We start from the raw sequence: 25,423 nt of genomic DNA, 5'->3' as shown, positions 1-25,423 counted from the left end.
GAGACTAGTGTAGAATATGACTTGCACGCCAGATGACATTGATTGTATCATTTTTAGAGTAGACCTAAACTTGAAGGAGACTTAAGTTTATCACATTATGAAGGCATGTTTACCACATTTTTTAAATTTGGATTTTGAATATTGCAGAACAAAATTTTATTGTATAACATAACGTATGCTACTACTTCAGTAATATAATGTGATATTTACATTATGAGGGCAAGGATGTTTTTAATGCTTCATTTACTGTTATGTCCCCAAGTGTCTAGAACAGTGTCTGGCACACTTTCAATATTTGAATGAATTTCTGAACATATTGCCTTACCTGATAACTATGTTATCAGTTATTAGATAGTCTTAGATAGTAATACTAATAGATGTGTTATTAGATAGTAATATGAAAAACACAAATCAGCTGATGTCAATTCCTAAGCATATGGAAGTAAAAAATGTGGGATTGGCTGTTTTCTGGTTTTTTTCTACCTGGTATTTTTATTTGTATGTTTTAAGAATTATTTGGGAAATTGTGCATTTAAAGTTAATGCTACAGTCAAGAGATATGTATGAATTTTTAAAAATTCATCTGAGAAAAACTGGGGTTTGGAGTCTTCATCCTGTCAATAAAAAAATACCTGAAGTCAGATTGACAGCTTTTTTGTAATTAAGTGTATTTGTTTTATCAATGCATTAATTTCTTATAAAGGATTTTTGTATTAGTGCTTACTCTATGCTTTGGTAAGACTATTTCAAAACAGAAGCCTGTTTGGTGTTAAATTAGCTTAGAAAAATCAGATATAAACAGACTCCTATTTTTAAATTCTCTCAAGCCTACCAAAAGATTTAATGTGTTTTTTTTATTATTTACTATACACAAAAAGAAAGAAACTCAGTAAATTAAATAAGCGTTTCATGGAAACTGATATAATTGAACTGTTAAGTGATATTCTTGGAAACACTAGCGTATTTTAGTTTTGTTTAAATGTCGAGTTAATAATAGTGATCAGGTTTGAAATACAGTAGTTTGTGAAATGCTTTTAATAGATTCAGACAGGGAAGGTTATCCATTAAAATCAGTTTTGATTGTTGTAGCCTTAAAAAAAGTTGCTGCTGTCTTCTAGGTATAGAGCACCAAGACTCACAGCATTCTTTCTTGGCATTTTTGAATACGCCTTCCGATGCTCTGGATCAATTTGAAGTAAGTATTAAACATGCCAAATATCCTCTGGGGTCAATTTAAAATTCACTTACAATAAAACCGTTTTATTGCTTCTCACATGAGAGGACCTAGAATCTTAAATAAACAAAAACATATTAGCAGAGGAATATGTTCTGCTTTCTTATGGAGACTATAATCCCACCTCTTTTTAACAAAACATCTAAGAAAGATCTAATCATGAGAGTCATTATAAGATTGAAAAGCAATTTCATTTCCCTTAAGAAACATTAAGAGCAGAACAAATCCCAACTTTTGAAATAATTTGACAATTTTTTTTATTCTCCAAAGCATAATGCCACAATAAAAAGTGAGAAAATGTCAAAGCTGACAATAAGGTATTGCTGATTCTTATTTCAAATCAATTCTTCTTTTAAAAACTATACAGTAAGAAATGCTTTTTGTTAAAAGGTATTACATTGACCCTGTTAGGCAGATCATACAGTAATGAAATTGTGTTTATGTAATTTGATCATTTCTTAGTATTTAAATTCTTTGCTTTAAAAAAATCAGCTTACTGTTATCAAGTATATTTTTGTCTCAGTAAATTTAAGTGTGATTATATCTTTATTCAACAAATAATAATCATGTAGCTTTGTGCAAGGCACTGTTGTAAGTGCTCGAGATACAGTAGTAACCAAAATAGACAAAGTCCTTCCCACTAGAACTTACATTCCAGTGGGAAGATTTACAAGCCTCAGGAATTCCATTGCTTACTTTTAGTTGTTACTTCAAAAGTACTTACATTTAATTTGATTGTTAATTATTTGTCATGAGCTTCATTTTATTACATTTTGGGCACAGTATATGAATTGTGTTTCGTTCCTTTAGGAAAAGGAAAAAGAATCACTCTTTAAAAAGTAATTAATGAATCTCTTAAGTTTCTCAAGAACAATGATAGTGACTGCTTTTCTCATTTATTTATTTGAATTAATGTCATTTGCCTTTCAATTGTTTTACAAAATTTTTGATTTATTATTTGTTCTTATTAAATTGCTTCATCCATATTTTCTATTTTTTTACTGCTGTATTCGTTAAATAGGATTCCTTTTCTTCTTCCTCATCTTCACTGATTGATTTTTTGGATGACGTAAGTCTTTGATTTTCAAACCAATGCATCCTTCAGTAAAAAAGATCAGTGAATTGATATGAAGAATTTGCCTAGTAATGCAGTCAGTTTTAGAAATACCACATTTGAAAATTTATGTGAGCCAAAATATGCTTCTTTATTATCTTAAATATAATGAAAGATTTATCAGTATTAAACATAATGAAGTAAAAATTTACTTTGAAAAATGCTTTGACTTGTAGAATCCCAGTATTTTCAATCTTTGTAAGAATTCTAAAACTAGAATGCTTATTTATTGGTTTATATATATGTATATATAAAAATAATTGCTTATTTTTATTTTTCCTGGTGATTTCTATTTTACTTTTCACTTTTCTTTTCAGCACTTTACTGTTTAATTTCTATGTGGGTTAAAAATAAACCTCTGATGGTATAATCAAAAAAGTTACTTTTAATTAATTTCTCCAGTAGGTTTTATTGTATGCCAATAATAGAGTACTGATTTTAAAATAAATCAATTAAAAATTCTGAAATTCTAATTCTGAAAGAATTTCTTTTCTGATGTGCAAAGTGATTTTAGTTAACATATGCACTATATGCACTATAAATTGACTGCATTATCACTTTCTCTCCTGAATTCTATCAATTTAATAATTTAGAAGTTCCTGTTAAATGTGTATCATTCATTCTCTTTACTTCTGGAATAACATTCTCTCTATTCCACATTAAATGGCACAGTAATTCTTGTCCTAAAGCATTTATTATCCTGTTGAACATTAATCTTTAGAGAAATGGGGAAATAAAATGTATTCAAATGCAAATACTGTGCATAGAACTGTTTCTAAAACCAGGGAAGATTTTTAAATGTTTCATTATTTCTGTTTTGTTAGGATACTTATAGTCAGAAGAGTAGTTAGCATAATACTGTGCTAAAGGAACTTCTTAATCTAGATGTTTAAAAATTATGCAACAAAAAAGTGATTTTGAATATGTTTGGAATATTTATACTGAAGTTTGCACATTTTCATAAGTGTTTTGCTATTCTCAAAACAAATAATTACTTTGGTTAATTCTATAGTGTGATGAAAAGAGAACTCTCCTCATGTACAATGGTATTGCATGTTATAATCTGCTCAGGATATTAAAAATACTTAATATGATATTTTCATACAGATACTATTCACCTTAAAAAGAAAGGGAAGGAAGTTTGAGTAAATTATTTTAGTTGTTCTTTCCACTAGAAAATCTTTTTATTTCTAACAAAGTCCTCTCCATCCCTTTTCCTGTCACACACACAAAAAATATATATATATATATATTTGGTTGTAAAACCTAGGAGCAGTATGTATTTTGGCAAATGCATGAGGTCTTCTCAGCAGATCTTTCAGGAATACACACCCCAGCCAGGTCCTCAGCTTGTTTCTGCTCTCACAGGCACTCTGCCACTGCTGCCACCCACCTGTAATGCCTGAGTACCCCACAGCCATTTCCCAGTGTTACTTTTCCTCCAGAAATATCCTTTCTCATCCTCTACCCTCTATTAATGCAACCATGAGCTCAGTACAGACATGAAAGTAAATTTTATTGCACTGCAAGGAAACTCCTAGTATAAAAGAGCTGAGCTCACAAGAGCTGCCAAATCTTTTATTTATATTCCACCTCCTAAAAGGCATGATTTCCCACTCATGTGCTTTCTAAGCTCCATTCTCCCAATTTATTGGTTAAGTGCATAAGTAGGCACAAATCCTGCCTGTACAACTTTCTAGGTGTATGGTTTGGAAGAAATTAACCTTTCTACATCCTAAGTTTGCTCATCAGACAAATAGTAATAATAATAGAACTAATATCATAATGTTGTTTGAAGATTTAAAGAAACAGTGTATGTAATGCCATCAGTAATAATGTACTTATTACTCTTAATAAGCTGGTTCCCTCCCTTTCTGTATTCTCTTTAGCTTCTTTTCTTGTCCATCAGTTCAGTTTCACTTAAATACTTTCTTAGCTCTTCGTCACTCAGTCATCTACCCACCACCAATATTTTATGGTACAAACTTCATGTTTCTCTTTAGAGTTTGTACCTATGATCTCCCTTCCCAGAGTTACTATTCATTCATTTGATCCTCAGAGTCATACCAGAATGATGAACAGCAGTATTCAGTCTTTGACATACTTGAGTTCAGCATCCAAGAGATTTCGTATAATGCTCAAGTTCTTCTGTAGCTCCTTTTCTGCTAGGCACTTGGATATTTTTTTTTTTTTTTTGAGACAGTCTCATTCTGTCACCAGGCTGGAGTACAGTGACACAATCTCAGCTCACTGCAGCCTCCGCGTCCCGGGTTCAAGCGATTCTTCTGCCTCAGCCTCCCAAGTAGCTGGGACTACAGGTGCATGCCCCTGTGCCCAGCTAATTTTTGTATTTTTAGTAAAGGTGGGGTTTCACCATGTTGGCTAGGCTGGTCTCAAACTCCTGACCTCGTGATCCACCCGCCTCAACCTCTCAAAGTGCTGGGATTACAGGTGTGAGCCACTGCAGCTGGCCACACTTGGATTCTTAAGGAGCACATCAACTCTCTGTTGTTCTCTGTGCCAAATATAGTTATATTGTGCTTGACGCTTATATGCCTGCCCTTTGCAGTAAGTAAGTCTCTAATGAGTAGTACACATCCTCCTGGACATTCTTTTTTGTTTTCTGTCTTGTTGCTATAAAGGAGATTATGTTGAAGACCTAAAGTTTGAATTGCAGCTGGAGCTTGTAGGTGTAGAAGGGAATAAAGCTAGTACTAAGCAAAATTGCAGGAATCAGGTCCTTTGGTGTCAACATATTATCATTCTTCTCCCTCTGTCTCTGGGAACCCAGTGTTCTCATGCTGCCCTCTGATTTGTTGGAGCTTTACCACCGGTGCCTTTCCTCCTCCAAAGTTACCTTCTTTACTCCTATTTTTACCCTTTCACACAGGCCTCTTAAAAGTATAGTTACTTTATTTAAAACAATACAGTTTTAAGTTAAAATGTTCCCACCCCTAATTTTTCCTCCACATGTTTTGCCTGTTAACTTAAAATTCAAATGAATGCTGGAATTTTTGGCACAATGGGAAGATGTTCAGAGCAAGATGCTTTCCTTTTTAAGTCACATTGTTTGGCCAATCCTTGTATGTGTAAGAGTAGCTTTGAAGAAAAGGAATATATGTAATACCAGTCATTCCCTTCCCTTTGGGAAAATGAAAGGAGGCAACAAGGCAGAACAGAGTATATTCTCAACACTCTCTGCTGCTCTAACTTGGGGGAATGTAAGCATTTGGGCTTTTCTACATGTAGAATCATAGAGTTTTAAAGGAGAAAAACCTTAGAAAATATTTAATCCAGTTGTTTTAACCATTATGGCACTCTTCTGTTCTTAAGAGTGGATAGGTTTCTCTCCCATTTTTGAGTGACTTTTTTAAAGTTCTCAATCTTTGGGGATTAGGACAGTGTGCTGATACATTGTTATGTAAAATATTCTTTAGGACACATAAAGAAGGGTTTGAGTTATTTATTTATTTATTTATTTATTTATTTATTTTGAGTCGTAGTCTTGCTCTGTCACCCAGGCTGGAATGCAGTGGCACAATCTCGGCTCACTGCAAACAAACTCCGCCTCCCAGGTTCACGCCATTCTCCTGCCTCAACCTCCCGAGTAGCTGGGACCACAGGCGCCCGCCACCATGCCCAGCTAATTTTTTGTATTTTTAGTAGAGACAGGGTTTCACCGTGTTAGCCAGGATGGTCTCGATCTCCTGACCTTGTGATCCACCCGCTCCGGCCTCCCAAAGTGCTGGGATTACAGGCGTGAGCCACCGCGCCTGGCCGGGTTTGAGTTAATTTTAAAAGACATTGAGACTACTTTGATAAGTGGTCTCTTGAGAAAGGCATTTCCATTCAACCTATTAAGAAAGCAGTAGAACAGAGATACCAAGATCCCTTCTGCTGTATAAATTATTCCCACTTCTACCCTCATATTTTCCTTCAACCATACATGCCCAATCCTGGACTGTCTAGTCCACATTAGCCCCAGCCTCTTTCTCTAGGTAATAAACAGGGTGAGGAACAAATGGAGCTCAGCTGCTTAGATTTTCCTGTTTCTCTCCCCAATCTATTCCCTTCATCCCAATAGTAACAGATCCAGGGATCATCACACCAAGCTTGTAGCAACTTCCTATACTCTCTTCAGTTCATTTTCTTTTCAGCTGAACCTAAAAAAGCTTGGCTTCAGTAAATTATAGATAATACTAATTACAATCATATAAATTAGCTGCTTGCTCTTTATATTTGAGAAACATATTGTCATATATTAAATATGTGCTAAGTAAGTTTTGAATTTGATTAAATTATAATTCTATTCTTTGTTCATTTAGTCCTAGTTCACAAAAATAGAAATTGCCCATTTGCCTGGCAAATGAGAATGTACTCAACTTGCTTTTCAGAGTTGTCTTGCTCTGATATACTGATGAAAGAGTAAATCAAGGATTAAGCTCCTGAATATAAAGGTCAGACACTAAGAAACAGAGACAGTGTCTATAGCCTAACTGTCTGGTCCCCCTAATATTGTTTTCCATTCAGCAAGTAGTCTGACAATATTGACAGACTGAGTTCTGGACTTGGTTTTAACCTTGTATAACATCTTGCTAAGATGCTTCAAAATATTTAATTTCAGTCATGGCTTCTAACTTCTTTAATTTATCTCTTGATTTAACATTGTTTTATCTTCCATTTCTTTTACATTCTTTTACATTCTGTTACAATCAGTTACAGAAATCTGAGGCTTGGCAGCATAGTTTCAGCGATACTTGGGGGGATGGTCAATTCTATGTGAGAATTGGTAGGAAATATAATTTTAAAAAATACATTTTAAAGATTTTTAATCCTATGACCAAAATCAGACCTAGCTTCTTTGGCATTCCTGAAATTTGCTCATTCAATTCTTGTTTTCACAAGTTCTATCCACATATTCACCACAACCCTACCTGAAGATTGTATATTTCAGAAAGTTACATGCATTTTTTCCTCAACTTAGGCAATATATTATGTTGAATATAATTGTATATATTACATATTTTATCGCATATATATTTAGACAATCTAAAGGGAAAGACATGATTATGTAGTCCATTTCTTCTTTGGTATTTTATTAAATAAGACCTCTAGGATTAATTAATTGAACCTTAAAAATTATTAGCCAAATTATATACTCCTGAGATTATTTCTTTTGGTTTCTCCTTATGTGCATACCTTCATATTCAGTCTTAAAGTTTTCGTGGCAAGTCATAGACCTGTATATGAAATACATGTTTTAAAGTGGTATTTGGTTGCACATTAAGACAAGGTGTTGGTTTACAGTGTTTGCCATGAATTCAATTTCAGTGTTTATAAAAAACCACAGTGTGTGTAGGTATATATGAGGGAGAAAGTGTGTGGGTGTGTTTTCCTCTAACTCACTTTTTCTGTTGAAAACATAAAAATTAGACAATTTCTAGGTAAACACTTTGGTAAGAAATCATTGCTGTGGTGATAGCATCATTATTAGCTTTAAATGATATTAGCTTAGAAAATGTGTTGTCCTTCATTTTCAAAGATAGTTTCAGGATACATTTTAACTTGTTTTAGTGTAGTGATAATATATTTATTTTGAGATATTCATACTCTTTTTCATGGTTTTAGCACACTCCAGACTCTAGTCTTAGAAGTAGAGATAGCCAAAAAAGTTTTTTTTTTTTTTAATGTTAAACATTTTAGCACTTTTTACATGGGTAGTAATATACTGGGCATAATGGCTACAAAGACAAAGCAGATGTGGAAACAGACCTCAAAATGCTTATTTTATAATTAGAAAAATAATTATACAGTTACGCACTATGCAATGTGGAAAGCAATAAATGCCATGAGAAATACCTAGCAATAAATGCCATGAGTACTGTGGACGTTCAGAAGGATTCATTCAATATTTATTGAGAATTTTTAAGTTTAAAGGCTTATGCTAAGCGTAATACAATATTTCCTGCCCTTAAGCATAATATTTCCTGCCCTTAAGCATAATGCAATATTTCCTGCCCTGACAGTCTAATGGGAAAGACAAATATATAACCAGATAACTATAACACCATGTGGGAAATACAGTGATAAAAGATAAAGATTGTATATCATGGGAATACAAAGAAGAGAGATTTCAGATTGAACCCAGGAGGATCCAGAAAAGCTTACTAAAGGAAATAATGCCTGAGCTGGGTCTTCACAGATGAGTATGTTCAGCAAAATCATAAAAGAACTACATACGAGGATTATATTCTAGACAGGCAGAGCAAACTTGTGGGGAGAGGGAGCAGGGAGTTACGGGGTTGTGGGCAGAGGGAGATTTCAATTTAGTTTGAATTGTCCCTTGCTTGGCAAACAAAAAGGGTGAGGAAGGGATTGAGAAATGAGTATGAAGACACTGGCAAAGGCCAGAATGAGGGTCTGTGTTTCTCAACTTTATACTTCATATTACGGAGCTTAGGTTTAAGCAGTCCCATATGTAATAATTATTAAAAGATTTAACAGAAGGGAAAAGTGACAGCTTCATTTTGGACAAGTTAAGTTTGAGATTCCTAAGGGACATCCAGTTGGAGATGTCCAGCAGACAGTCAGATACTTAATATATGCGTCAGGAGTTTAAGGAAGAGGAGTGAACTGGCAACAGAGATTTGGAAATAATCAGAGTTGAAAGTGGATGAGATTCCCCAAGGGACAGGTTGTAGCAGTGAGCCAAGGACAGAAACCTGGAATCTCCATTGAAGAAAGGGTAAAGGAATAGGACTCCACAAAAGCGAAGAAAGAGCAATAGTTGAGAAGTATGCTGTTTCTCAGGAAAGTACCTGTCAGAAAAACTAGAGGAGTGGAGAATATTAAGGAGGAGAATGGTCAGTGTGATGGTTTGGCAGGGGTGGCTGGTCAGATAGGACAAACCGGAAATACTGACCTGCTGAATATCAGATCAAAGCGGAATCTAAATTGTACTGTATTAGAAATTAATTGAAAGTTTAGAAAGTACAGACAGCGATTGTATACCATTTTTCAGAAGTCTGGCTGAGGAGGTTTGAATCCTGGCCCTACCACTTAATAGTTTTATAGCCTTAGGCAAGTTGATCCGCCTTCATCTTTAAAATTAGGATCATAACTCCTACCTTACAGGGTTTCTGTGAGAATTAAAATAATTCATATATGTAAAGAATTTTGAAAAGGATCTGCATATACTCTGCACATAATAAATGTTATTATGATTATTAAGGAAGAAGGGAGAGATTAATTGATAGCTAGAGGAAGAGTTGGAGTTGATTTGTTTATTGTTTCGTCGTTTGGTTTTGGGGGCAAGAAGGGATGAGAGAGATTCTTCCCATTAATAACTGAGGAAAAGTAACTAGGTTTGAACCTGAGACTTTAACCTCCATAATGGAAAAACTTCTTTAGAACTCTCCAGGCCTTCTAATCCTGGTTTACTATTAACTCCATAGGACAGTGTTCAAGTTATCTTCCATTCCAGTTTCCTATGGAAAGAAATAATAGTTCTGGCCGGGCACGGTGGTTCACACCTGTAATCCCAGACTTTGGGAGGCCGAGGCAGGTGGATCGCTTAGGTCAGGAGTTCAAGACCAGCCTGGCCAACATGGTGAAACTACTAAAAATACAAAAATTAGCCAGGCATGGTGGTACGCACTTGTGATCCCAGCTCCTCAGGAGGCTGAGGCAGGAGAATCGCTTGAACCCGAGAGGTGGAAGTTAGGGTGAGCCAAGATCGCACCACTGCATCCACCTGGGTGACAGATCGAGACTCTGTCTCAAAAAAAAAAAAAAAAAAAATAGTAGTTCCTATTTACTTATCTGCCAGAGTTATTGTAACACTAATACTGAATTTTTGGTAGTGTTTCTCATTCTTGAACTTTTCACTTTTTTCTTAAATCTTCTATAACTCCTGTAGACCTAGTCTATAAGTTCCCTCATCTAGGTTCCCATGAAAATCTTGTCTGTCTCTCCTCTAGGTTCCCATCCAAACCTTATATGTATCTCAATGATAGCATTTGTCACGTTGTTGCTAGCATGATGTCTTCTCTACCAGTCTGTGAACTTCCATGTCTTGTTTATCTTTCAGTCCCTTGCGAAGTCTGCTTAGTATCCAACGTATTGTAAGCTCACAATCAACGTTAGGTTGGATTGAATGTTAGAAATTGCTGAAGCAGATATTTCATATTAGTGAAGCTCTACTGCTGGAGCATCACAAAAATATTTTGAGATAATTGTTACTTTTTTCCTAATTACTTAATTCTTTAATGTTAGGTGAAAATCCCTCTTTTGACTATGGCTGAAGTTGAGTCAGGATGGAGTATTGTTCAAATAACTTTTTATTTTAATATATTATCTTTAATTCTGAAATCCTAACTTAGGCCTTGTTATTTAAAAGAATCATTTTTGAAAAGAGTAAAAATTTAGTAGGTAAATGTCTAAGACCAGGCTAATTCATTATTTTATTAAATGTTTGCCAGCACTAAATGAGCACTAGATCCTTTTTGTTCTCATTTGTTCCAGTCTGCTACTGCCAACCTTTCCAGAAAAGAAATTGTCCGTCACTTGATGAAGCCTTGTGTGGGTCACTGTACATGGGCCAGTGAAAAGTTTATCAACCTTAGATGTAGTCCAAACAACTGTTTCTTTACCATCCTATCCTCTAGGTTTTCCTAAAAATACATGTACATTCAGCCTATCCAAAACAGTGGCCTTCTGTGTATGTTTATATACTTTTTCTGTTAATACAATAGTAGTCCTTGAGAGTCTTATGTGTGTAAATATTTGTAACATGTTGTATTCTCCTTTCTTTGTTGAAGCGCTCTCCATCCTGTACTCCAGCTAGCAAAGGCAGACGTGTAAGAGACTTTTGCACTTATGTACCCATCCTGAGACTTTACCCCTCTCTCATCCTTTTGCCTGTGATTGCTGAACCTGTTAATGTTTTTGTGGTATATTATTACATTTATTGCATGTTTGTGCTGCTGCTCCTGCTGTTGCTGTGCTGCTTTTATGTGTTTTTTTATTTTTTGGCTTTGGCCGCAAAGCTTTAGGAATGTTCATATAAATTACTACAACCAAACTACTAAAATGATAAGATATCTTTTTTATTTTGATCAAAGGGAAAAGTGATCCTAAAGTATGCCTTCTAAATTAGTCAGAGATAAAGTACATGGGCTCCTAAGAATCTGTTGTAAGCAAATATGTAGATTGTTTCTTAGAGATTTTAATTATGTAGAAAGAAAACTTGATAATTCATGTTGTACAAAATTCAAAAATGATTTGGAATAAATTATACATCTTAATGATTGACTACAATTTTATGTAAATCAGTTCTGGAGAAATCTTGGGGTTTTTTCCTAATGTAGTTCAAAGGAATTTCCCAAAATATGTATCTACATCTGCGGAAATAATGTTAATAATAAATCCTTTCTATTCTAACATAATTCCAAGATTTAAAAAATATCAGTAACATTATTTATATATGTATTATTAACAAACTGTAAATATCTTCCTATACTAATGCTAGCTCCATGTTTCTCAACTTGAAATGAGTCAACCACTACCCCTGTGCTACAAGATTCTGACATGCCCAGAGTTGGAATTTTTCTACATCCCAACACTAGTCATATACACACATACATACTCCCTATTGGAAAAGCGACAGGGTAGCTGACAGTGTTGGGATTTCATATACTATGTAAAATAGTAACATTAAAAAGGAAAGTCAGTGATAGATAAAAGTTCGTAATGTTCACTGGTCATCTCCATGGAGATTGATCAACACTTTACATTCAGAATTCTTGGACTCGGAAAGTTCTAGATGAGGGAATTCTCTGGTTTGTGGTAGGCATGGGAAGCAGTTGGGGTGGCCTCCTGCTTCCTGTGGTTCTGTCTTTCTGGTATGGTGGAGGGTTGGTTGTAAAATAAACTTGAATAACTCTAATATAGCATATATAATATTTTCGGATTGCTGCTTAATAATGAATAAGCATTTCGGATACTTGTACTATGGCCAGTAGAACTGCATTCAAGTGATATCTCATTAATTATTGTGTTTATGGAAGATTACTAGTTCAACTGATTGCTTGATTATTTTGAAAATTGTTGAGACTTAAAACCATTAGATATTTGGATTTATCAAATGAATCTGAATATATGTTGATTACATTACATAACCTCTAGAAGGGAAAACCATATGTTCTGTGCCCAATTATATTAGGGTCAAATCATCAGCCTGTGAATTGACTAAATTTTTAACTACTTGTTTTTCTTAATAAGGTTATAATTTAGGATTTGTTTCTCTAATTTTATTATGGATTAATTTTGTCTCACTTGCCTTGCAGACATTCTGGGGCCTTGGCCACCTAGAACATTTTTTGTGAATCTTGAAATAAGAAAAAAATTGTGGAGGGAAATAGCTGTTATAAGGTCTCTCCTTAATTCTATGTCTTTATTCTATGGGATATGAATAAACTATAATTAACCATAATCTATTGACTTATAATTACATATGATTATTTTAAACATAGATATAATAAGCTTGGTTATCTGCTTTTCTGGCCTCCTTCAGTTTTTCTTTGGTTAAGCATCTGACAAAAAAAGTCAGCCACTGAAAAGTAATAGTGCCTGTGAAGATGCTTGAAGAATTACAAATTACTCAGCTGTTAAATAGAAGCATCTCAGTGGCGTAGTGTAGAACCTCAAGTGTTCCCTGGGACATCGATGTATTTCAGTAGGACACAAATAGTTACCATTCTTAACAATGGCCTCTGTTGTAACAGTAGCATAAGATTTTATGTTATATACCATGGTTTTAGACAAGAAAATGTGCAGTATTTTAATAAATATTTATGAAATGTCATATGAATGAGGTAGTATTACAAAAGAATGTTTCTTGCATTCTTTTTTCTAGTATGCTATTAAACCTCATTTACAGTTTGAATACTTTTCTTTATAAGTAGTATTAAGTATAGTAGAAGAAAAACTTTTTATTGATGGTATTGTTAATGTCCAAATAGAAATGATGAGGGAGATTTCCACAGTGCTTTCATTAATAGTGAGAAACGCTGAATGTCTTATTTCAGATTGTTCCTTTAGAGTTTGGAGCAGAAATTTTATAGCCCACATATGGCTTAACTTTCTCTTATGTTTTGTTAGAATATGTGTAAATTCTCCAGACTAAATATTCAAATCAGTATATTGAAAATAACTTGAGAATAAATTTTCTTAAAGGGAAACAAGGTGCATTATATATAACTAGGAAGCTTACCGTTACTGGTCATAACCTTTAGTCATTTGTTAGGATTTGTTCTAGAGCAATAAAATGTATTTACTGTTTTCCAAATGATATAGTACTTCTATAATACTGTTTTTGTATCATAAGCTCAGTTAACAGCAATAAATATATCACTGAAGATTTGAGTTTATACGTGTTCTAAATACAAAATACTAAATTACCTTCCACTTTGTTTTCAAAATACTTCTAGCTAAAGGATAAAGAAAATTGATAGAGACTGGATTTTGGCCAGGCATGGTAGTTCAAGCCTGTAATCCCAGCACTTTGGGAGGCCGAGGCAGGAGAATCGCTCGAGCCCAGGAGTTCGAGACCATCCTGGGCAACACAGGGAGACCCTACCTCTACAAAAAAAGTTTTATAAAAATTAGCCAGGCATGGTGGCACATACCCATATTCACAGCTACTCTAGAGGCTGAGGTAGGAGGATCTCTTCGGCTCAGGAGTTCAAGGTTTTAGTGACCCATGATTGTGCCACTGCCGTACATTGGGGGCAACAGAGAAAGACCTTGTCTCAAAAAAAAAAAAAAAAAAAAGAGAGAAAAGAAAAGAAACTGGGACTTTTTAACTTACAGTTTTACATTTAGCAATAACAAACAACTTGTTAAATGCAAGCTAATTTTTAGTAGGTTGACCATGTATAATCCATGGTCAAATCTTGGTGTTTTCTACTTTGAAACAAGGTTTCTTATGAGAGGGTTGTTACTTGTACAAATCTGTAATTATTTAGGCAGTAGAAAAGGCCTGTTGATACATATTCAAGATGAGTGGGTTTAGTTAATTTTATTATTTATGGGAAAACCATACTGTCCATAATTTGAGGAATTCTTGATAAGCGGGTCATCTAAAAATCAGTTCTGTGATCCTGAGGGGGGAGGAAAAACCTTTTTTAATGTACTACTGTAAAAATACATTTGAAGATCTTTTAGTAGAAAAATCCTAATAAATTCAGGGACCATTATGAACATTTTGCATTAAAATGTTTCACAGTGTGGACAGTACCACTAATATTCAGCTTTTCTTCTTTTTTAACAGAGCATTAAGTAAAAATGATACTGAAGTATAGTAGATGTTTCTAATGACTTCGTCAGAGTAACACCTTAAAGTATGTTTACTTAGGAAAAGAAAATTAGCTAACCAAAAAAAAAAAAAAAGAAAAAATTGCATTTACTTAAAGATATTTCTTATATTGAATTTATAATATCTCTGCTATTTATGTATGTTTATTAGCTTTTGCTGCATTATTATACTTAATGCTATAGTATTTTAGCACATAAAAAATGATAAAAAGAATATTTTAACTTCTGTGACTAAAATATAATATTAATAATGATTATGTTTGTTTTTAAGGTTTTAAAATACTTCGTAATAAAATAACTAATGGTATTAATTAGTTGCTTTGCTGCTATACTATATCAGAGTCATTGACAATTCATTGTTAAACTGAATCATAGGCTATCTTTAAATGCCAGCATGTATTCACTGAATATTCTGAAAGTTTAATAGAATTAATTGCTTTTTAGTGGATAGAATAAGCCATTAATTATAAATGCATTGGTAAGCATTTACTTGTGGTTAAAATTAGTAACTTCCTGAAAATTCCATTCTGGTTGGTAATAATTAAAACCTGAATGAAAAAAATAAGTGATTTGTATTTTTCTTATTTTTAGTGTTACACCACTTTTGAGATGTTGTTTACACTGGTGATAACCGAGAAATGAAATGAAATATTTAAATCTATTAATGTTATTAGCATTAGCTTCATTTAAAAGTCCTGGACATTTTTTTTTTTTTTTTTTGATATTTGAAATGGTTTTTGCCCTGAGTTTATTCATCTTTACCAAGCTTTGTCCTTTGTCTTTAAAAGAAACACACTTTGAAAGTAAAGTGGTAATTTTTAAATTTTAATTATTATGTTCATAGGTTTTTAAAATTAAAGATACGACTATCACTATAATTGACATAGTCCAACTTTTTAATATGCCTAATACCATCTCAAAATATTTCAGTATTTTCACTTACTTTTACTATTTTTTAAAGGAAAAATTACTTGATTTTGTTTAAACTCTGAAATTGATTTTTACTTTAAGAGTATACAACTCTAAAAAGCTAGTATGTTAATTTTCATTATTCTACTTTATTACAAGTGTTTTCATTTAAATTAAATATTTTCTATTTCTGAATAACCACCTTTTACCTCATTCAGCAAAGAAAATCACTTTTAAATCTATCCATATCCATATTCTCTTTCATTTTTATTGATGGAGAAAAACTAGTTAGGAGAATAAGACTTGACAGAGGAGCCAAGAGGTGTGTGTTAAAAGCCTCAAGAGTTATTTAAGAGTTACTAATTTGTGTAGTCACAAATTAACTTGATAGTGTATTTTTCCTGTCTCCAATATCCCACTGTCATAATATCACATTTTCATAGGATCAGCAAACATGCTGGTAAGTGTTTTAACAACCAGCTCTGGGGCTAGAGAAAGCACTGCTTTTTAGGTTTGCTGATTTCATGATATAACCTTCCATTAGACCGTATACTGACAAAATGGCATAAGGCAGTGTTTTCTAATTTTAATGTGAGAAAGTATAAGACAGTATGCCCAACTTCTGTCAGCATGTGTTTAAACAGCTTGAAGAGCAGACCTGCTGTAAAATTTCAACCTGTGCTTTTGGAAACAGCAAACACTTGGCCTTTCCCATTTTTAAAGAGTTTTTGAAATAATCAAACCCAGATATACAAAGCCGTAATATCAGCTATTCACATATACACAGCATTACCTTTCACACAGGAACTTCTCATTTTATGTCTTTCAGTCAGGCTGTGGGGCTAAAGCCTTTTGCAACAGGTCAGAAACTTTTAAATTTTCCTAAGATGGCCCAGTTTTTTTACACATAGAACGTCCCCTAGTTAGATACCTTAAAACTTCCTGAATTGATATTTCAGTCAGTTTTAAGTTCTCACTGGTATAAAATGTATCAATTCTGCTTTGCTTCTTAATTCCATTTTAACTGAAGCCTCTCTCCATGGACTCCTGATTCTCCTTGCAATGTATATAATCTTATGAAAACTAGGAGGAGGAGACTTTTAGAAACTGAAAGACATTTCTGCCGTATTCCCAACTCAGGGTCATATTTCATATTTATAATCTAAACTGATTACTTTCTCCATGGCTGTTGCTGAATAAAATTGTAAACTGGGCAAAATGTGTCTTGAGTCCCATTTTCTTCCACTTTTTCTTTTCCTGGTCAAAATTTACTATCAGGAAAGGAGATAATATTACTTAGCCTCCTTGATTATTAAATTACTTTGAGTAAATTACTCTGCTGTGGAGATGCCTCTGGTAGAACAGAAATAGTGCTGAATTTGGACTCAAGAGATGGGATACAGGCCTGGCTCTCCAACTTCACAAGGCATACTAGTTTCATGAAATCAGCCACATCACACATACAGAGCTGATATTCAGCTGGTAAGCTTTAGTTCAGTGGTGCCACTTTTTAAAATATTGAGTATCCTAGCAGTTGGTAAATGGTTGCTGCTCCAAGACCCCTAATGCCTTCAGTGAGACCCTTCTTCTCCCTACTTTTCCCAAATCCACTAGCTGAAAGTTTATGGCCTGGCAGTGGCTTTGTGGTTACCAGAATACCTTTCCATGTCCACCACCCAGGAAGGCCGTAGTGGGCACCAATGGAGGGCTACGATGGTGTTTCCCAGCCTGCTAGCCTGTTCCTCCCATACACTTGCCAGATTTTTAAAATTCTCCACATTGAACAAAAGTTGACTGTTTTTAACATATGCAGCATATCATACATGGATAACAGTGTTCTACATAATTATCAATAGGAAAATATCCCCAACTTGAGAAAACAATTTGTGCCCTTAGAGATTGAAGCCACATGCCCAGAGTTCTGTTGAACTAAAAACAAATCTATGAAGTTAATTTCTAGGGGAACCTTCTTTTCCAAGTATTTCTATTCTCAATTATTTATCATTCAACCCAGAATTTTAAAGAAATTTTGCTTTTCACTTAGTTTTGAGTACAGGGCATTATATTTTAATTCATTGTTTTAATAGTTCTACTTTGCCAGCAGTTTCAACTGCACCTGAATCTTTCATCAGTGACATTTCTAAGGGGTACATTATCATCATGTCTTCCCTCTAAAATATAGCCATAGTAAGAACAAAGGAAAATAATTATAAGTTCATGTTTGAATTCTTAAACTGATGCTGTTCTTGTGATTTGTGACTTCTGATCTAAGCATTGTTTTGTTGTACAACATATTCAGAATAAATTCCTGAACCACTTTTCCAAATTGTCTTCATTGTCCTATCATTTTAAAAAGTCAATCCTAGTCACTATGAAACTTGCCAAACCGACTAGTCAATCAGTATGCTTCATAAGATCTTTTATGCTAAATTTTAAACCAAAGCATTTTTAATTTCTAAAAATACTTGGTTTAAAAGGATGCGACTGAATATAAGTGCTGATTTTTCTACTGGTGCAAAATAAAGGGAAGACTTCCTTTAGTGTCCTGCACAAAACTGATAGGTTAGGGTTTTTTTACTTTCAATTGATGAGTAGTAAAAGACCAAACTTCATTCTTATCAAGGACAAAATTATCTTTAATCTGCAGTATGTATCTCTATTAAGTACTCCACATTTATTTCACATGTATGATTTGTTTCGTGAAATAAAAAGTTCCATGTGGAATACCAACGTAGAATGTGCAGTAGGACCAGTGCTCAAAGTAAGAGATCAACAGTGAAGATCAGGGAGGAGCCTTTGGTTAACTATTGTGTCAATCCTTGTTTACATTAGAGCTAGTGGTTATGCTTCTGTATAATGATGTATCCCTAATGTGAATATTCAAACTAAAGTTTGTTATCCTCCTTTCTCAAGAAATGTTGTCGTAATCATGCCTTACAGAAATTTGCTAAGAGCTGCACATTGTTTAAAAGTGATTTTTTGGGTTTTTGTTTTTCCCGACTTATTTTCCTAGACTGATCCCGTTGAGAACACATATGTATGGAACCCGAGCGTCAAGTTTCACATCCAGTCACGGTCCACATCTCCTTCCACATCTAGTGAAGCTGAGCCAGTTAAGGTGCCTCATTGGAGCAGCCCTGCTCCCCAACTTTTCACTTGTGTCAGGAAAGAGGGAATTGAATAAAACAAGTCTGTCTCTCTCTTAACCAAATATATTATGTAATAAGTTACAGTCTGTTGGAGGTCATTACGTTTAACTAATAATGTAGGTAGAAGTAAAAAACTAAAGAGCACATTGTCCTCAAATAGTCAACCTGAAATAGACAAAACTAACTAGAAAGATGGTCTTTAATTAGAGAACTGTGTAGAACAGAAGATTAATTATGTAAATTTTTGAATTATTAGAAACTCTAGGCAAATGGCAATGCAGGTGCCATTCTCATATTTTAATTCTTCTAATAAATGTAATAAGTCATGATATAACTAACCTGTTACATCATAAGTAGAGCTGAAAAATAAAATAGCCACTTCTGGCAACTGAATAGTTCATTCTAACTGCTAAATTGGTAACAGTCAACTAAATCCTGGCATTTCGTACTGCAAAAAACAGTGCTGTGTTTACACTAAATGTCAATCAATGGTTTTAAATAGCCAATAGGCCAATTTTCTCATCAGAGATCATTTCTTCCACAAGTCCAAAGAATGTTGTACCTCAGTCCATGCCATCCTACCTTAAGATTCAACTCTGGTTCTTCATTCAGCATCACGATTCAGACAAAGCTCCTTTGCTTTCCTTTTTTTTAAATCTCCAGAGCTGTGTCTAGCATTCCAATAGAAGCAGATAGTCCAATCTGAAGAGCTGTCTGAAGCGAAGTGTGAGATTGTGGTCAAGTTCTGACTTGTTTTTTCTAACTCTGTGATAGACTCCCCCAAACTGGTTAATGAGACCCTCTTGTGTTTTTAGTTATAATTGTTTTAATATTTTGAGATTATACATTTTTGTTTTAATGATAAAATATTTCAAGCATTCAGAGAATATAAACACCCATGTAAGTATCACCCACAGATTAAACAGATATGAAAATTTTGCTTAATTGTTTTTCAGATTTTTATTCAAAGAAAATATATTTCAGAAACAGTTGAAACATCCTCGTGTATACCATTCCCCACTCTTCTTTCCCAGACATATCTAAATATCCTGAAACTGATGTGCATCTTCCCTTTCTTGGTTTTACATGTTTATTTCATTTGTATCCTAAATGACATATAGTAGTGCTTATTATGTGTTTATAATTTACATAAGTATTACCTGTATCCTTTTGTAATTTTTTTCATTCAAAAGTCTGCTTTTCAGGTTTATTCCTACAAATATGTGTTCATTTAGTTCATTCATTACAACTGTGGCATATATCACAACTATTTATCCATTCTGCTGTAGTTGGATATTTCGGTTTTTCCAGTTTTTCGTTGTTATCAGTGCTGAAGTGAATATCCTCATATCTGTTTTTGCAAATGTGCAGTTTGTTTGGCATATATACTTAGTGGAATTACTGAGTTGTATGTTGTATGTATTTTCAAGTTCAACTGGTTCTTACCAAATTGTTTTCCACAGTGGTTGGACCAATTTTCACTCCCCCAGCAGTGTGTGTGAGTTCTAAATTTCCCCACATCCTCACCTCACTGTCACACATTAACTTTTGCCAGCTTGATGGATATGAAGTATCAGTTTTGTTTTACCTTGCATCTGTTTTCTAGTGTTATTCAGCATCTTTTTGTATGTTTATTGACCACTGATGATTTGCCTGTTTGTGTCCTTTGTTGTTCTATTGAATCATTTTTCCTATAGCTTTTTGTGTTCATTATATACTCTAGATACTAATTCTTTGCTAGCTATATGCATTGCAAATATTTTCTCCCAGTCTGTGGCTTCTTTTAAAATTTTATTTGTGGTGTCTTTTTGTCTTGCAAAAGTTTTGATTTTAAAATAGTCAGATTTATCAGTCTTTTTCTTTACGACTTCTGCTTTTTATGTCTTTTTAAAGCAGTTCTTCTCTTTGCAGAGATTATAAAGATTTTCTTCTATATTTTCTTCTAAAAGTTTTTAAATTTTGCTTTTACTTGTTTAGGACCTTAATCAAACTGATATATATTGCTATGTATAATGGGAAATAGGCTTCTAATGTCTTTTTCCCATATGAACACGTGACCCTGCTATATTTCCCATCGATTTGTTATGTTTGTTTCTGCATTATATGCATGTATCCGTTTGGATACTCTCTTTTGCATTGTTCTTTTGGTTACTCCTGCATTGACAGTAAATTGTCTTAATTACAATTATTTTCACTCTAAAATAATTCCTGATGCCTGGTATGGTGAGCCATCCCACTTACCTTCTTCTTCCTTTTCTTCTTGACCTTTTAGTTTTTCATATTACTTTTAAGGTCAACTTGTCAAGTTTCACATGGGGCTTTTGATTGGAATTGCATTAATTTATAGATCTATTTGAGGAGAATTGACATCTTTCATGATACTGAGTATTCCATCTATGAACATAGTATACATATTAGGGATTCTCTTATATCCTTCAATAAAGTTTCATTATTTTCAGTGTATTTCATATTGCTTGTTAGATTTGTTCCTAGGTACCTTAAATTTTTTGTTTCTATGGTGAGTGGGATTCTTTTTAAATACATTTTCTTACTGTGCATTGCCTTGTCTTTATAAACTCTGTAGATCTTGTATCCAGCACCCTTGCTTAATTCTTTTTAATTCTAATAACCTTTGAACTTTCTATGTAAATTTGACAAATTTGTTTCCTATTGTTTTTTATTAACTTACATAGATTTTCAGCATTCTTCTCTTTTATCTTTCATATTTATCTCTTCAAATGTTAAATTATAAGTTTGGTTTAAAACTTTTTAAGCTATTTAAAAGTAAATAAAATCTAAATTAGAGCTAAAGTCACAAACAGAAAACTGAGAAACTCGACTGAATTTTGTTTTAAGGCTATAGTGCATATAAAATATTCTGGTTTTGCAGGTTGTATGGTAACAACAAAGATAGATTGTTGTATAGTAACAACAAAGACGAGGTTGTATAGTAACAGCAAAGAAAGGACCATCCATTTTTCTTGTAATATTTTAAAATATTCTGTACTTTATACAAAGACTGGCTTTTTCCTTTTATTTTTTTGCTTGGCATCCTGAAAGGAAGTTACTTTCCATGTCTTTTTTTTTTTTTTTTTTAACTGCTTTGCTGATTAAGCAGTGGCTCTTTTATCCCCATAATAACATCCAGTGAAATTATTGGTTTTTTTCATTCAAAGAAATAGCTTACAATAAAATCCCATAAAAGAAGACCATATTTTACATAGCTACCTAAGAAAGATACGGTATGTGACTAAATTTGTATTAAGGTCAGAATTCCAATAATATTAAATAATTCCAATAAAATTAAATAATTCCCTTCTTTGGAAATTAATTTCTGCACAAAAATCCCAGTGTCAGTCTCTATCTGTCTATGTATTCACATCCAGAGCTGTGTTCTATATATGTAATATATGTTCTGTGTATGAAAGTTGAGTAGTTAAAAGAATCTTCTAAATATTTTATTATAAATCATTTTCAGACACTTTTTAGAATTAATATGGCAAATTCAGATGAATGTAAAAATATCCTCATATTTGTGTAGGCCACATGCTATGGCTTTTTTTATTTGGATCATTTGATCCAAATGATTTATTTTTGTATTTCCAGACTGAAGTAACTTACTAATTGAACAAATATTTCATTTGTAGATATTGCAGGCAGAGATTTAAATTATCAGCACTATGAGAATTTTAGCTTTACTGAGGTTTTCTTTATTATTAATTAGTAGAACTTTTTACCTTATCGATGTTTTGTTTGGTTTTATTTATTTTGGCTTCTTTCTAGTTATATTTGAAATTAATGGAGTGTTTCATGACATTTATTTCCTTTTTTGCTCCTGGGTTCAGACTGTAGACTCCACTCCACTTCCAGTTCACACACCAACCTTAAGGAAAAAAGGATGTCCTGGTTCAACTGGCTTTCCACTTAAGGTACTCAATCTAGTTATAAAGTTATAAGCATAGTGTGTTCCAAAAAAAATGAATTTTATCTGCTCTATGCATTTGCTGTGATTTTTTTGATATTATTTCTTCAAAGTTACAAACAGAAAAACTTATAAATTCTGTGTGAATGCAAATAATCACCAATAGGAAAGGCAGGGAGAGGGTACAGCACTTTTTCATTTTCTTCTTTTTTTTTTCTGAGACGGAGTCTCACTCTGTCGCCCAGACTGGAGTGCAGTGGCCGGATCTCAGCTCACTGCAAGCTCCACCTCCCGGGTTTAGGCTATTCTCCTGCCTCAGCCTCCCGAGTAGCTGGGACTACAGGCGCCCGCCACCTCACCTGGCTAGTTTTTTGTATTTTTTAGTAGAGACGGGGTTTCACCGTGTTAGCCAGGATGGTCTTGATCTCCTAACCTCGTGATCTGCCCGTCTCGGCCTCCCAAAGTGCTGGGATTACAGGCTTGAGCCACTGCACCCGGCCTCATCTTCTTAAATTCGATGTTTTGAAGTAATTATAATAAGTAGCACTTCCTCTAAGCAGTATATGCTTCAGTAAGGCATTAAGTTGAGGCCACTTGTGGAAGAATCTGAGACTGAAGTCAGTAAACCACTGAGAAAGAAAAACATTTAGTGAAAAATTCAAGTGGACTTTTTTTCCCCACTCTATTTGACATAAATATGACTGAAGTATTACATTTGGTAGAATGAGAAGATGTAGTTGCTTGTCTCAAGCTCCTACAAAGAAATTCCAGAAATTGGAAAACTGAATGATCTCCTTCTCCAGAACATAAACCTTGGATAAACCACAAAATGAGAGAGAGAGGTCAATGAACCTGAAAAAATATACAAAAAATATAACTGATATAGAAGAAAGACAAACTGAAATAACCTGTGCCCAGATAAAGCAAAATTTTAAGGCCAGATAGAACAGGAGTTTAAAATAAACATTAAAAATAACCTTAAAGAGATAAGAAGTATGTTGGTAACATGAGGCAGGGTAAGGTAGTTACGAAGAAAAATAAATTGGGAATACTTGACATGAAAACAGAACTGCTGAAATAACTAAATAGATAACTTTAATAGTAGAAGGGTCAAAATGGATATCACAGAAAAACAAGTTAGTAGGATGGCAGATAAGATGAAAAACAGGAAACAAGATATATGACAACCCAGTCAAAAGAAAATATTCTAGTAAACTAATGGCTTATAAATAAAAGGAAAAGTATTGGGCATTCAGGCAAAAAATATGTCACTTAAAGGGGAAAGAAAATGAGATTATCATCAGATTTTTTCATAGTAGCAGTATGCTAAAAACAACAGCAGTGGAATAACACATTTAAGATACCCAAGGAAAGTACAAGTCAAAGATTTTTAAGGATTTAATATTTTAAGGATAATGAAGCATCCTCCAAAAATGAAGGCCGCAGAAAACTATTAAGAATATGTAAGAGCTCAGGAAATCTGTTCCCACACCCCTTCCCGAGCAATGTACTAGGGAACAAGCTTCAGACAACCAAAATGATAAGACGCCAAGTAGTTTCAGAGGCAAGAATGAAGCGAGAGTCTAGAATAGATTAGAGAATTGATTCAAAGTCCACATAAAGTATTATACCAGCTCTGAAAACCAGACAACCACCCCAATTCAGCAATATGTTAATTTTGTGAAGTAATTAAACCAAAGAGACCACAAGACCACAAATTTAGGGGCACCAGGCTTACTGGTTGGTGAGAGAAAGAAGTGTGAAACCACAAATAATGAGATTTGTCAAAAGTCCATGTACTGAATGGCGAGACCTGAAAGCCTTTCCTCTGCTTAGCTCCCAGAATACTGACTGTTGGGACTATAGCCTCTTCCTCCCCACTCTGCTCGGAGAATATCAGTGGATTATTGGGTCCACTGAATGACCCAGAAAAGACCTATTGATAATGTCATTTGGGGCTTCCTAATGAGATGGCTAGGTCCCTTCTTAACAAGCACATCATATATTTGCTCTCACATGTGCATACATAGATATACACAAAATCTCTTTAGCTTTTTTACTGACTGTTGTAAACGTTAAGATTCCCAAGAGTCAGTAGACATTTCAAAATTATCTAACAAAAGAAAAAGATCAGGGATACATAGTGGCTCACACCTGTAATGCCAGCATTTTGGGAGGCTTAGGTGGACTGATCGCTTGAGCCCAGGAGTTCAAGACCCACCGGGACAGCATGGCAAAACACTGTCTATATGAAAAATACAAAAATTAGCCGGGCATGGTGGTGTGCACCTGTAGTGCCAGCTACCTGGGGGCTGAGGAGGGAGGATCGCTTGAGCCTGGGAGGTCAAGGTTGCAGTGAGCTGAGATCGCACCACTAAACTCCAGCCTCAGCGACATGGTGAGACCCTGTCTCAAAAAAAAAAAGAAAAGAAAAAGATCAAAACAAACAAATATTTCCTGTTTTCGTTGAAGGAAAAAGGGACAATGCAAAAAGCAGAAAGAAACAGCGCAATATGAGAACAAGAAGTCTCAAAGAAAATATGATAAATATTTTTTAAATTCAGTAGGTGAGTCAAAAGATACATTTGAGAATTCTCTTAGAAAATATTGCAAAAAATCAGGTAGAAATTAGGAAAAGAAAATAGAAGAAATCAATATCCAACAAATAGAAGTTCCTGAAAAGGAAAACAGAAAAAAGAAAAGGAAGGAAATTATCAAGT

General features: G+C 34.0%; 1 protein-coding gene across 11 annotated transcripts in view; it reads left to right on the top strand.

The window, feature by feature from the left end:
* CDC42BPA (CDC42 binding protein kinase alpha) overlaps positions 1-25,423 on the top strand; it is a 328,744-nt gene that overhangs the window by 241,407 nt on the left and 61,914 nt on the right. For 4 of the 11 annotated variants that reach the window (XM_028826295.2, XM_077938812.1, XM_028826282.2 and 1 more), the window contains 2 exons: positions 1,119-1,195; positions 22,627-22,710. In XM_028826295.2, coding sequence (XP_028682128.1) covers positions 1,119-1,195; positions 22,627-22,710 — 161 coding nt within the window. Of the gene's footprint in view, positions 1-1,118; positions 1,196-11,167; positions 11,207-18,645; positions 18,751-22,626; positions 22,711-25,423 lie in introns of all 11 variants that reach the window. The other 7 variants (XM_077938809.1, XM_077938808.1, XM_028826204.2 and 4 more) reach the window with 3 other exon arrangements.

Source organism: Macaca mulatta, chromosome 1 (genome assembly GCF_049350105.2).
Source record: "Macaca mulatta isolate MMU2019108-1 chromosome 1, T2T-MMU8v2.0, whole genome shotgun sequence".
Lineage (NCBI taxonomy): Eukaryota > Metazoa > Chordata > Mammalia > Primates > Cercopithecidae > Macaca > Macaca mulatta.
The sequence above is the reverse complement of the archived record's forward strand: the minus strand, read 5'-3'. Positions and strand labels throughout refer to the sequence as shown.